We start from the raw sequence: 13,944 nt of genomic DNA, 5'->3' as shown, positions 1-13,944 counted from the left end.
ACCGTTTCTCATGGGGTCAGGACCTGAACTTTCCCCATCACAGCTCTGATCACACTGCATCCCGATTGTCTGTCAATTTGTTGGGTCTGAGCTCCTCCAGGTCAGGGGCTGTGCCGATTCACATTTACTTCGCCAGCACCCGGCAGGTGTCTTGGCACCCGATTCGTGCTCAATAAATGGCTGACAGGGTAACGGATGGATGAGCGTGTGAATAAATCCATCGATCCGAATCAATCCCGGGTCTTCTCCAGGAACCTTGCCTGCTTATCGAAACCCCCAGGGTAATCTCATTTCTCTAAATTCCTCCAGCACTTTTTTCTTGTATAATAATAGTTCATTGCACTCTGTCCTCCCACTTGCAATACTTTTGTCTGTAAGTTACTGATGCCTCCCCAAGCCGACCATGAGCAACATGGGAAAAGGTGGCATTTAACCCTTCTTTTCCCAAGTCCCCTAGCTCAGGCCGAGCGCCTAGCTCTGGGTAAGTACGCCGAGCAGTTCCTTCTGACCCAGGAGCAGAAAACAGAACGTGAGGACACCCACCCTGGGAGGAAATGACCCTTTGTTCTTTCTGTCCCCATCCCCCGCAGGAGCCTCCTCTGGCATCATCGACCTCTTGCCGTCCCCCAGCGCCGCCACCAACTGGACCGCGGGGCTGCTGGCGGACGGCAGCGAGATGATCTTCAAGTTCGACGGCAGGCAGGGGGCCAAGATTCCCGACGGGGTTGTACCCAAGAACCTGACGGACCGGTTCACCATCACCATGTGGATGAAGCATGGCCCCAGCCCTGGCTTGAGAGCTGAGAAGGAAACCATCCTCTGCAACTCGGATAAAACCGGTGAGTCTTGCATCCAGCCCTCCTGGCGCCTGTCCCCTCTGTCCCAGCTGGTCAGGCACGGCCACGGCCACGGCCACGGCCACCAAGGGCGTGGGAGAAAAGCGGGAGTGTGAGAGGGGCCCTGGGAAAATATTCGGGTCTCTGGTTTTCTGGCTGATGATTTCCTCTCCTTGGGGTAGAGCAGGACCAGGAAAGGGAGGCAGGGTACAGACAAAAAGAGTCAAAAAGCTGGGGTTGGTGGTTTTCAGACTGGGTTCTTCAGAGCCCCGGCGTCCCCAGAAGTAACTTAGGGCTGCTATATGAGGTGGGGTTGGGGGAGGAGGCTTCATCCTTACTTCAAGCAAAGCAGCTCTACCTTCACTGTATTATATTAATATATAGACAGATTTCCAGAAGTTTATTTTCAATGAAAGGGTCCTGCTAATTTACATCAGTTTGAAAATCACTGCTGTGCATCATGATGACGGGTAAGCTTTGCTAGGCATTTTTCAGCTTGCTGAGCCTGTGTAAAGGCAGTTCACAGCTTGGTGGTTAAAAGCACTCCACCACTTAGTGGCTGTGGGATCTCGGGCAAGTGGGTTAACCTCTCTATGCCTCGCTTTCTCAGTCCATAAAAACATTATAGTGTTATCTACCTCATAGGGTTTTGATCAGGATTAAATGACAATGTATGTATAGCACAGTAGAACAGTACCTGACGCACCGGAAGTCTAGTCTGTGTTAGCTCTTCCTATTCTAAACAGTGCCTCACATCTCTACAAACAATTTTACGAAAGCATTATTGTGTTTCCTGTTTTAAGGATAAGGAAACATCCCTGAGACGTTAAGTAACTTGTCCCAAGTTATTCAGCTGGTAAGTATCAGAACTGGAATGTAAGCTTAGATCCAGCTAACTCCATCGCTATGCTCTGGTCACCACACCGGACATGCAAACACACACACATGCAAACACACACACACACACACCCCACATGCAAACACACACACACCCCACACACAAACACACACACACATCCCACATGCAAACACACACACACATCCCACATGCAAACACACACACACACACACACACACACACCCCACATGCAAACACACACACATACTCTGATATCTTATGAAAATGTCATGTCTATCTTAAATTATAAGTCCACATTTTCCCATTTCAAATGCTCTTGTTAAAATACCCTGAATAAATGGCAACTACTCTACACTACGGCAGATAGTGCAGTGAGAAGACAGGATAGAAGAACAGCTGACCATTCAGCTTTGCCGCTGAACAGCCGAAGTTCACATGGCAGCTTCTCCACTACTTAAGGAAAATCGAGGAGTTGCTAATCTCACTGAGCCTTAGTTTCCCCATATGTAGAATGGGGAAAATAAACATGAAATAAGGTACGAAATCACTTAGCAGCTCCAGATAAAAAAAATCTGTGCTCGACTAATTAACCTGATGTTGTTATTGTCATAATCATTATTATTTCTAGTTTTATTCCACATGATACTACTACCAGGACCCCACATTTCCCGTTTCAATCAATATTTGTGGTAAAAGCCAATGTATTTTCTGGATATAGAAACTGAAACGGGGGGAGTTGCCCAGCTTTTCCCAGTCATATGGTGAATCTGTGTCAGAGCCAGTGCCAAGGATTTGTTTTCCTGGTCCTTCGTATAGGAAGGACTCCGCAGACCTGCTTAAGGTGGCACTGAGGTTTGGGACTGGGTCCAGAGCTCAGCCCAGGACCCCAGGAATCACCCCGTGACCCCATCTTCGCAGTGTCTGGCGGGGTGACCCCACCATGATCCAGAGCCAGCATCAAGGAGACAGTGGCTTAGGAGTATACAGATGCATGCAAAGCAGCACTGGCTGGGGGTAGTGCCCACACACATATAGTCCTTTCTGAAATGTATCAAATACCGCTGGGAGGCGGGCCTGACGAATATAGAACTCTGGCTTACACAGGAGGAAATTAGAATATGAAAGGTTGAGCAACTGGCCGAGGATAACCCAACTGATGATCAAAAGACCAGACTTGGCCCTAGCTCCTCTGGCCCGTGTTTCAGGTTCACGCTACTAGACCAGCGGCTCTCCACCCTGCTCTGCACTAGAATAACCTGGCGACTTTGTAAAAGTACCTAGATGCCAGGGCCCTACCCCAGCTCAGGAAGCCAGCATCTGGGCGATTCTCTTGTGCAGCCATGGCTGAAACCTCTGCATTAGACGATGATGCCTCACTTTCATCAGAGCAGCACCCCGAACAGGCATGTCGTCCCCTCCAGCCCGCAGGCTCTGGCGCTGCTCAGCTCTGGGCTCAGTATAAAGTAACCCTTTGCAAATCAGTTTAATGCTGGCACAAGAAAAGATGCAGAAGATTTTCCTCTATTTTCTCTGACTTAAAAAAATACCTATAGGGCTTCCCTGGTGGCGCAGTGGTTGAGAGTCCGCCTGCCGATGCAGGGGACACAGGTTCGTGCCCCGGTCTGGGAGGATCCCACGTGCCGCGGAGCGGCTGGGCCCGTGAGCCATGGCCGCTGAGCCTGCACGTCCGGAGCCTGTGCTCCGCAACGGGAGAGGCCGCAACAGTGAGAGGCCCGCGTACCGCAAAAAAGAAAAATATACCTATAGGTAGCTCCTTGCCCTAAATAAAAAATTATCAGGAACAAATTAAAACTTGATTAGAGCTTTTATACGTCAGAAAAATGTCCAAGTTATAAAAGCTACACATGTTTATAACAGGCAGCCTACAAAACACAGAAGAGTATGAAAGAATACAAAAGTCACCTAAAATTCTAATACTTGGAGGGATTTTCTGTTAACAGTTGGTATACTTCACTACCAAATGAAATCTTATTTTTACTTCTATGTATATGTAGAATGTTGTTACAGTTTTCCATCTATTTTTATAATACATGTGATACCATTATGTTATGTTTCTCTTAAAAAACATTGCATATATCCAGATCATTTCTCTACGTGATAAAATATTCTTTAAAAATAAGAATTACTGACAGTCTTCTGTTATTAGGCATTATTATACTTCATTTAACTGGCTCCCTTTTGTTAGACATTTAGACTGCCTCCTTTTAAATGCAAATAAAACAATGCTGTAATAGGCATTCTTGTCATATACAATAAGCATTCTTGTATATACCTGTATGGATGCTTCTGATTATTTCCTGACCAGAAGCTGAATTACTGAGTCAAAGAATATAAATGTTAGGAAGGCGATCGAGGTAAATTACCAAGTCGCCCTTAGTGAAAATTGCACTAGTTTCCATCTTGCCCACTAATTAAAACTTACCAATGCTGGCCTATCATGAAGTAATTTATTAATAGTTGGATAACGGAACTGATTAGTCACCAAGGGCTAGCTGCAGTTTTCAGAAAGAAAGAAAACCACTCTCACCACCAACAAGAAGCATCTCGACAGCTAGCACCCTTTCATCAGTTTTTCCTCCTGCCATTGTCCAGCAACCCGAGGTGGGGCTGGGTAATGAGGTTTCTCGGCTTTGCTCAGACATTCAGGGACTCAAGATACTTCAGTTATTTATCGCTGCCATTTTCAACCACAGAACAGAAAGTTAGACTAGAGGCTTGAACACAGAAGGGTTTTATTAGCTAGACCAGAAAGTTGTGTGCCTCACTTGTACTCACACTTGCTGGGCCAGAATTGGTTCCCAAGGCTCCACCTAACCATGAGAGAAGCGGTGATGTGAGTTAAGCTACGTGTCTAGGAGCAAAGGAAACAAGGTTAGCTGAATACCCAGCAATGGCTCTACCGCAAGGCTACTGCATGAGGCACTGGTGCCCCCCTCCAACGCCACCTTTGTTGGCCCTTATCTTTCCATTCCTGGTGTGAGCAGTTTCTTTCCCGCCCTGTCTTAGAAACTTCTCTCCCAACACACATCCTCCCGCAGGACCCCTTCTTCCTGGCATGCAGCTCTCTTGCTACCTCTGAGTTTCATCTGAATGATAACGTGCCACCTATACTGCTAGCTACTTTCATACAGGGCTTTCCAAGACAGAGGGGCCAACCTAGTCCAGCAATTATCAGATGACAGAGGCAGAGGTGCCAGCCTGCCAGGGAAGGCTGGGATGGTCCCCCAGGCTGCTGGGAAAGAAACACTCCCACACTTCCAGAGATGCCCAGAAAACCACTCAGAGAGACCGAGGTTGTCTGAGGTAGAGAGGAGGTGGGAATCTCACTCCCAGCTGCCTGTTGGCTGAGCTGCAAACACTTGTACATCTACTCCAGGCTGGTGTTGGAGCACAGCCCAGGAGAGCTCTGGGGAAGTTTGACTCGTGTCCCAGGAGTTCAGGGTACATGAAAGCTGGACTTGACTCTTGCCCAGGGGGTGTGAAGGCAAGAGGCTGCTGGGGGCTTCCTCAGCAGTGGGGTGAGAAGAGAGGGGCAGCAGGGGAGGGGCGGCCCTACTACAATTTGGCGGAACACAGATGTTTCTGTTCTAGTCATGGGAACTAAGTGGGCAACCAGAAATGGTCACAGCTATAGCCAAGAGGTCTGCGTGCCAGGAAGAGGGGATCCAGCAGGAGGGGCAAATGTGGGCGGGAGGGAGAAGTGACCAAGGGAGGGCAGGAGCTGAGAGGAATCATGAAAGCTGTCATGAGAATCATGAAAACATCACTTACACCAGGAATGGAGAGGTAAGAGCCAAGAAAGGTGGGATTGAAGCTGGCACTAATGTCCCAGGAAGGACTGCATCACTTATCAGATCAAGTCCTAGGTGAAGATTATAACAGGCCCTTTCTTTTTTTTTTTTTAAATAATTTATTAATTTATTTATTTTTGGCTGTGTTGGGTCTTCGTTTCTGTGCGAGGGCTTTCTGTAGTTGTGGCAAGCGGGGGCCAGTCTTCATCGCGGTATGCGGGCCTCTCACTATCGAGGCCTCTCTTGTTGCGGAGCACAGGCTCCAGACGCGCAGGCTCAGTAGTTGTGGCTCACGGGCTTGGTTGCTCCGCGGCATGTGGGATCTTCCCAGACCAGGGCTCGAACCCGCGTCCCCTGCATTGGCAGGCAGATTCTCAACCACTGCGCCACCAGGGAAGCCCCAACAGGCCCTTTCTTATGGGTTTGTGGGGGGGGTGGGGAAAGGAGGGCTAAAAACACGTTTCACCGGGGCCCAAACCCACTTCCGTGGCCATGGGGGATCTCTGCAGAGCCTCTCCAAAAACCAGCCAGTGCACCCGTGAAGGAGTCCATATGTAGACACCCACATGACAGAGGACACTGGACATCCCTGGGAAAATGACAAACTTCACTGCTTCTTTAAAGAGACTCCACTCCTTCCCTTCTTATCTGCTTTCCCCTGCCCCTGACCATGACTGGAGCTGGAGGAGGTTCAGGGAATGAAGGAAGAGTAAAAGAACACACCTTCCACATCCTTTCCCCACTGGCGGCCACCAAGCCACGGGGCGAGGCTGAGTAGCTAAGAGGGGAAGATCTTTTAACGGATGAGACACTGGTGTTTGGTTTGGAGAGAACCCTTACAGACTATTTTAATATCTGAAAGTGACCAGAATACATTAGGATCTGCCAGAGACGTGAGCAAAGAAAGGGAGGAGTGTTGTCAGGGAGAACACTGAAGGATGGGGAAAGACGTGAAGCTGGTTTCTGAGTGTATCATGTCACCAGCGCAGTGAAGAGCCAGTTACCCTGGTGTGGATGGTGACCCCAGGGACCCAGCTGACGGAGGGCGGGGGAGGGAGGAACCTCTGGAGGGAGGCCAGGAGATACTCCCGTGAGGTCTGTCCTTTCATTCTTCTTCCACCTCTTCACCAACAACCTCTCCTGACTCCAAATGAAGCTAAAGGGGAGAAATCCGCTTTCTATATCTTCCTGATAGTCATCAGCAGAAACTCTAGGAAATCAGTTTAAGCAATAGTGAGGGAAACAAGAAGTATTTAGTAAAATCCCCATAACCAGACCTGGGTGTTTCATCGATGCAAAGGTGGAGTGGTCACCCGAACATTGGCCTTGGCCAAACCTACAACACTTGGCAACTAAACATTCTCCTTCCTTCCATCTTTTGGTTGCATCCTGAAGAACGGTAATGCTTTTGTGAAAACAGCATCCGACACTCTTTTGTTATGTTATCATGGTCACGAGGCAGTGTAATAGTCCTTGTAATAACTAACAGTCATTGAGCATCTGTTCTGGGCAGATGCTTTACACGCATTTCCTCATTGTGTAATTAAGATGCTTTCAGTTACAGGGAACAGGAAATCAAACTGATATCAGATGATTAAAAATCAAAATAATAAAGGGAATGTAGGGTTCTTGTAACTAACAGAGCTAAACAGCTTCAGGTAAAGTGTGATCAAGGTCCTGGGTGCTTTTCTCTGCAATTTTTCAGATCTGCTGCCATATGTATACCGATTTCATGTTAGCAAATATGGCTGCAGCAGCTCCAAGCTTCCCAGTTATATACTGCAACTTCTAGAGAGAGGTGGTGGTCTCTTCTATTTGCTTTCTGCTAAGAGATAGAGAGTTCTTTCCCAGAACTCCTCAGAACAGCTCCAGAATCACTGGCCTGACTTGAGTCGCTTTCCTGACAGAAGCCCCATGGCCAGGAGAATGGTCTGCACTACTGAACTCGGGCCTGGGACCTGAACCACTCTCTGTGGCAGGGGGCTTTTCATGAGCTTATTTGACTGAAACCACCTGAAAGCCCATGCCTAGAAGTGGGACTGGTGTTGATTCCTTCCACTCATACCTCCATGGGCAAGGTTTGTACAGGACGTGCAAGAATCAATCACAATATCCGATTCTCATGATACATTAGGACATCCCAGCATCCCTGTCATGATACAATGAAGGAAATCGAGGCTCTAAGAGGCTGAATAACATTCTCAGCATCATCTAGAGATACAGCTCCACGCCAAGTCTCTCTGAATCTAGGGCCCATGCTGTTTCCACTGGATCTGGTCAGCTGCTCATTAGCCCAATATTTATGGAACATGTGCATCATATTAGATTTCTGTGTGTGCTACTACGTGTGAGTCCTCTGAGTATCGGTAGAAGAACAGCTCCTCACCTTCCCGGGGCTGTTATCTTGTGACTATAGGACATCATGGCTGGGACCCATGGTGTGATTTTCTGTTTAAGCAGGAGAGGAAGTTTTTTTATCAGGGGAGAGAAAAGTCCCATCTGTTGTCTGTGTATGGGGAAAAAAGAAGTATTTATTCATTGCTTTGGAAATTCAGGGAACTATGTCTAACGCTGGGAAATCAACGTCCCCTCCTCCCAGCAACTAAAAGTGAGGCAGCTTTCCTTAAGTGCACACAGATTAGGCAGAAAAGGAGACATGCTCTGTGATTGCGGTTGGCAAGCCTGATGAAATAAAATAAAAGCCCAGGACTCTGGGAGAATCCAGCTATGTTAAAGGAACCTAGAGTGGCTGAATGTGATTGTCAGAGAGGCCCTCTGACCCTCCCGGAAGTATATGTAAAAAAACCAAAAAGAGCTTGTGAACCTATGTAATTTTATCCAGGATCTGATGCAGCATCTGAGTATAAGTTAGGTTGGTATTTAAAGCCCAAATGGCTTCTCAGCAGAAGTCTTTCCGTGAGCTTTCTTGAATCTTCCTCTTTCATTGCAGAGAGCTCCACTATGTGTGTCCTAGAACTATTTATCAGACCCAGTTGTAAAAAAGGAAAATGGAATGCCTGTTTCTTTGTTTTCCGAGGTGTGCTCAGTGATGGAGTGGAGATTAGCACAGGGAACCTGGAAACCCTCAAATCCTCTTTCTGCTTTTCAGAAATGAACCGGCACCACTACGCCCTGTACGTGCACAACTGCCGCCTTGTCTTCCTCTTGCGCAAGGATTTCGACCAGGCGGACACCTTCCGCCCCGCGGAGTTCCACTGGAAGCTGGACCAGGTATGGCGCTCACAGCGCGCTTGCCCCCTGCTCCCCCGCGTGCGGGGATGGTTGGTTGGTCCAGGGATGGTGGCAGTGGGTAGGCATCTCACGGTTCTGGTCGCTTGCTGATTTGGGGGAAAATCAACTCTGGGGAACACACAGCATCTTAAAGTCAGGACGGAAACTGCAGCCTTAAAGACCAGTCGGAGGTGGGGAGGACCACACTTCCCGGCTAGAACCCGCACCCGTCAGTAGGTGCCAGCGTGCATCTTGTCGACTTTCTCTGCGCCGAGCTCCTGGGAAGCTGATCCTCTCGACCCCCAGGCCCAGTTTCTGATCTTTGTTAGCGCATATTTATGTCATAAATGCTCCGTGTCTCCTCTTTGATGCTCTCTTTGAGTGACGGTGCAGCCTCGCTTTTGGTGACACAGGTTGAGAACAGGGGCCTGAGGACTTTGAAGTCATCAGTGACACAGTGCCCTGTGAGCAGTTCATGTTCTTTTCTGAAGTGGGAAAATCTCTGCCTCACTCCAGAGCCTTCTGACTTGTGATCACAAGGGCCGCTCTGTCCTACTTGTCAATGACAAATGAAGTGTCTGGTTGGAATCAAAAGCTTTGAAGTGTCTGTTTCGGAGGGCTGTGCAGTGCCGAGACTGCAGAGGTGGCACTTCTCTGGGTGGCCGTGCCGCTGAAGAAGTGTCAGTGCAGCAAGCCCAGAGTTGGCCTTTGCTTGGATTTGAAGGTGGGGGGCATGAATTTTTGTTCAATGGTTTTACACTGTCAGAAGGGAGGGTGGCAGTCAGCAGGGAAGAGGGTCATCGAATGGATGCTGCTTAATGAAGCAGATGAAATGATGCTCATTCTACTGCATCTCTTTTTTGCTTTCTTTCTGCCCAACCCATATTCTGGGAGCTTCTGGGGCCCCCAGTCTTCTTTTCTCCCTCCAAACGTCCCTGTGGGTGCCACCCGCCTCATCTCGTCTAGGGCTGAACGTTTCATAGTCCTTTCCCTTCTCTTTCCCAATTACCCGTGTCTACCCCACCCTCTCCCTTTTCTACGTAAGCCTCAGACCCCCAGTGGGGCTGATCTCAGAGTGTATCACTGGGAAGCATATGCCAGAAGGAACTCATTTCCTCCAAGATGAGTATGATTGCTACCCCACTTCCTCCATACAGAAGTATTGACATGTGCTCTTTAAAAGAGAGATTCATTAACCTCAGGGAATGTCTCAATGGTGGAACATCAGTCAGGGTGACAAGGTCAAGGATGCCAGGCTGATGCGAAAGATGTTTGAGAGAGCCCTGTGGCAACTGCCTAGTCCATTCTCAGTAAATCCCATCCTGCTGTACCCCGGGGTTTTGGAAATATGGCATCTGGATTAATATATGTTCCTCTGAATTAGGATTTCTGGGTCTTGCAGAAATTATGCTATCTTGACATTGTTTATTTGACTTCCCGGCAGCCTCTCAACTAACTTCTAAAATGCCATTTGGCTTATATGGGATGTTTTTATAAATACGTAATACGAATTGAGGTGACTTAAAATAAGTTCCATATCATGAGGGGTTTTAATTAAAAAAAAACATTGCTATACTGGCTGAGATCATTATAGATGCCCTGCAGCATTTTCTAAGATGGGATTGAGAAGCACTGATACAGGCAAATGAAGTCACAGGGTTTGGAATTTAAAATAGGTGAGGAAGGAATTCTGGTTCTATCGATTAAAAATATAGTGAATTTAGGAATTCTGAAATCTGTTCCCAAAGTGGTGAATTGAAGGAGGGGCTGAGAGTCACTGAATACCTTCCAAACTACTCTGATCTCATTTCTTACCATTCACGGGCGCCCGCTCTGTGCCAGGCGCTGCGTGAGTGGCTCATTCTCATCTCTGCCCCAGTCCTGCCAGGTGGATAATATGAGGCAGGAGACCACGGTCCACTAACTCGCCCAAGGCCACACAGAAAACCATGGTTAGCACCTGCTTTTTCCGTATGTCGTGCTGCCTCTTTGGTGCACTTGCTAATTAAAATTTTAAATGTTTTTATTTTTTAATTTAAAATTAATTTAGAGATAGGAATTATGCAAAGCACAAAATGTTTATAGTCTTGATGAAACCCTATGAAACTGTCAAATCTTCACTTTGCTCAAGCTCAGTCTTCCTTGCCTTAGCTTGGGCTGCCACACCAAATACCACAGCCTGGGTGGCTTAAAACAACAGACATTTATTTCTCACAATTCTGGGAGGCTGCGAAGTCCAAGATCAAGGTGCCAGCCAATTCCACCACCGCCCCCACGTGAGGGCCCTCTTCCTGGCTGTAGACAGCAGCCTTCTCACTGTGTCCTCACTTGGTGGAGACAGCTTGGGTACATTTCCTTCTTCTTATAAGGCATGAGCCCTATTGAATCAGGGCCCCATCCTTATGACCTCATTTAACCTTCCTTACCTCCTAATGAAGGTTAGGCCCTTTCTCCAAATACAGCTGTGTTGGGGGTTAGGGCTTCAACATATGAATTTTACAGGGACATAATTCAGCCTATAGCGTTCTTCTACTAAAGAAATTAACATTTAAAAAATGTAAAGGCTGCCTATTGATGACCAGAAGCCCCAGCCCACTTGGACAGCTGCTCATGCCCTGAAAGGAGCCACAGTGGGTGGCATATAGGAAACCTCCACCAAACTCATGCTAGCAATCCAGTGGTGTATACAGACAAGCCCAGATTTCTCTGGGCTTGTCCTCTATTTAGCTCCCTATGTAGACAGAAACTTACCAGAAGTTTCTTGGAAGTAAATCACTTGATGCCCAAACTGTGTATACCTGATAAAGTATCCTCCCTCAGGAAGCCATCCCAGGCCACCCTTTGAGTAGTTTGCCTCTCCTCTGTGCTCCCAAGACTCCCCAATACTCACTCTACCCTAGTGACCCATTTGTCCTTCCTCTCTGCTCCCTTGGTGCTGAGATCCTGGCAGGCAGGACTGTGTCTTACTCTCTGCAAATTCTCAGTGCAAATTGCAGCCCTGAGCACACAGTTGGTGCCCAGTAAAAGTTGGCATAATGATGAAGGGATACTGAGATCAAAAGAAAGGAGAAATGAAGTGAGGGAGGGAGAGAGGGAAGAAGAAAAGGAAAATTGAGATCTTTTAAAACCTCCTGGTGATTAACTGATTGTTTGATCCATTTTTATGGAACATTTAAAAATTCTAAAATTTTGCCATTTTTACTCTCTGGGTCTCAAACATTCAGCTTTGATCTTGGTAATATATTATTTCAAAGATATCACTGAGGGCTTCCCTGGTGGCACAGTGGTTGAGAATCTGCCTGCCAATACAGGGGACACGGGTTCGAGCCCTGGTCTGGGAAGATCCCACATGCCGCGGAGCGGCTGGGCCCGTGCGCCACAACCACTGAGCCTGCGCGTCTGGAGCCTGTGCTCCGCAACAAGAGAGGCCGCGATAGTGAGAGGCCCGCGCACCGCGATGAAGAGTGGCCCCCGCTCGCCGCAACTAGAGAAAAGCCTGCACGCAGCAATGAAGACCCAACACAGCCAAAAATAAATAAATTAATTAATTAATTTAAAAAAAAAAAAAGATATCACTGACTTTACCACCAGTGGCTCTGTAACTATTACAAAACTTCCTGGCCTTGGCCAGAAAGGGCTCAAGCCAGTCTAATGTATTGTGTGTATTCAAATTCCTGTCCCACCTTAGGGGTTCCAAAGCATAATAAATGTCCCACTGCCTGATGGGACCTCATTTATTCTGAGCATAAACTGTGTGCCAGGCTCTGCAGCTAAACTAAAGCCTCTGCTCTCTGGAAGTATCCATGATAATGGGGCAAGCAAACACATAAACAGACAGTGTACAATCCTATGTACAGTCCTATGTGATGTGTGCTGGGATAGAAGGCAGGGGGCCAGGTAGGGGGAGTCTGTGGGAACCCAGTCCAGAGGCACCTGCCACTGGGAAGGGGGGGAGGGCTCAGAGGTGTGGAGCCAGGTAGCTGGCAGGGAATGAGTAGGAGGGCCATCTTCAGGGGACTGTAAGCTTTCTGTGTGTCAGGGCACAAGGACAGGATGGAAGGGGAAGGTGTTGACAGTGTTACAGAACCTGGACTTGGGTCCTCTCTCCTGCATGCAGTAAAGCCAATCTACTGGCACAGGTTATGGTGAAGGAAAACACAACGTTTATTGCAGGGTGCCGAGCAAGGAGAATGGGCAGCTCGTGCTCAAAAGACCCGAACCCCTTGATGGCTTTCAGGGAAGAGTTTTTAAAGGCAGTGTGAGGGAGGGGCCCTCAGCGTACATGATCAGCTCGTGCACAATTCTCAGATTGGCTGGCATCAAGGTGAAGTTTCAAGCATCACCATTCTTCTGGTTTCAACCAGTCTGGGGTCTACGTGCTCTTGGTCAGCAGTTTTCATCTGGTGGGTCTGCTTCCTATAAAACAACTTAGAAATGTGTGTCAGGCTTTTATCTGTATCTTTCAGGCAACTGGGGGTTCGGTGACTCTGCTATGTGGGTGGTTTATAGTCTCAACTGTTACCAGTTTCCTGGCCCAACAGCTCTTCTTTGTTTCTACATCTTCACATTCCTAATCATTAGCTCTTTTAAGCCAGTCTAATGTTTTGTGTGTATTTAAATTCCTGGCCCAGGGATTCTTTTAAGACTCTTTTAAGAGTCTTAGGGATTCTTTTAAGACTCAGGGGAGGCCTGGGAGACTAAAGCAAAACCTTTTACTTCAAAAGACAGGGACACAGGGGCTTGGGTACAGTTTCAACAGGTGTTAGGACCCCAGTTTGGAGGAGCAGGTGGGAATTAAATGCCAAGAGGCTTTTTATATCATGTTATTGAGTTGGTAATTTATCCCCAAAGAATGGGCCACAATCAAGGCATTTTGTTATTCAACAGAAGACTAAGAATTTGAGGGATGTAAATGTGAGGAATGCTAGTATGGTGTTCATAAAATGTATCACATTTAAGCAAATGTAACTCAGGCCAGGCCATTCAGTGGGGCCAGTAGCACGCGTTGTGATAGAATCAGGGTCTCCCACTTCTCTTTTCACAGCCAGGAGATCGATCACATGACAGATGCTGCTTGTTGGCATGGAAACCAGGGCGTGATAGGTGGGTGGGCTTCCACATAGCTCTTCAGGTTAGTGCCCAGGGAGTGTGGTAGTTGTCGCAGAGGAGCTGAGTGCTTCCAAAAAGCCCACCCCTTTGCCCTACA

At 47.7% G+C, this 13,944-nt stretch overlaps 1 protein-coding gene across 1 annotated transcript in view; it reads left to right on the top strand.

Annotated features, from left to right (window-relative positions):
* CLSTN2 (calsyntenin 2) overlaps positions 1 to 13,944 on the top strand; it is a 597,917-nt gene that overhangs the window by 500,422 nt on the left and 83,551 nt on the right. The window contains exons 7-8 of the mRNA XM_059063644.2: positions 591 to 839; positions 8,617 to 8,738. Of these exons, the coding sequence (XP_058919627.1) occupies positions 591 to 839; positions 8,617 to 8,738 (371 nt within the window). The remainder of the gene's footprint in view (positions 1 to 590; positions 840 to 8,616; positions 8,739 to 13,944) is intronic.

The sequence above is a fragment of the Kogia breviceps genome, chromosome 5, assembly GCF_026419965.1.
Source record: "Kogia breviceps isolate mKogBre1 chromosome 5, mKogBre1 haplotype 1, whole genome shotgun sequence".
NCBI classification, from domain to species: domain Eukaryota; kingdom Metazoa; phylum Chordata; class Mammalia; order Artiodactyla; family Physeteridae; genus Kogia; species Kogia breviceps.
Note: the sequence above shows the minus strand (reverse complement) of the source record. Positions and strands in the feature narration are given on the sequence as shown.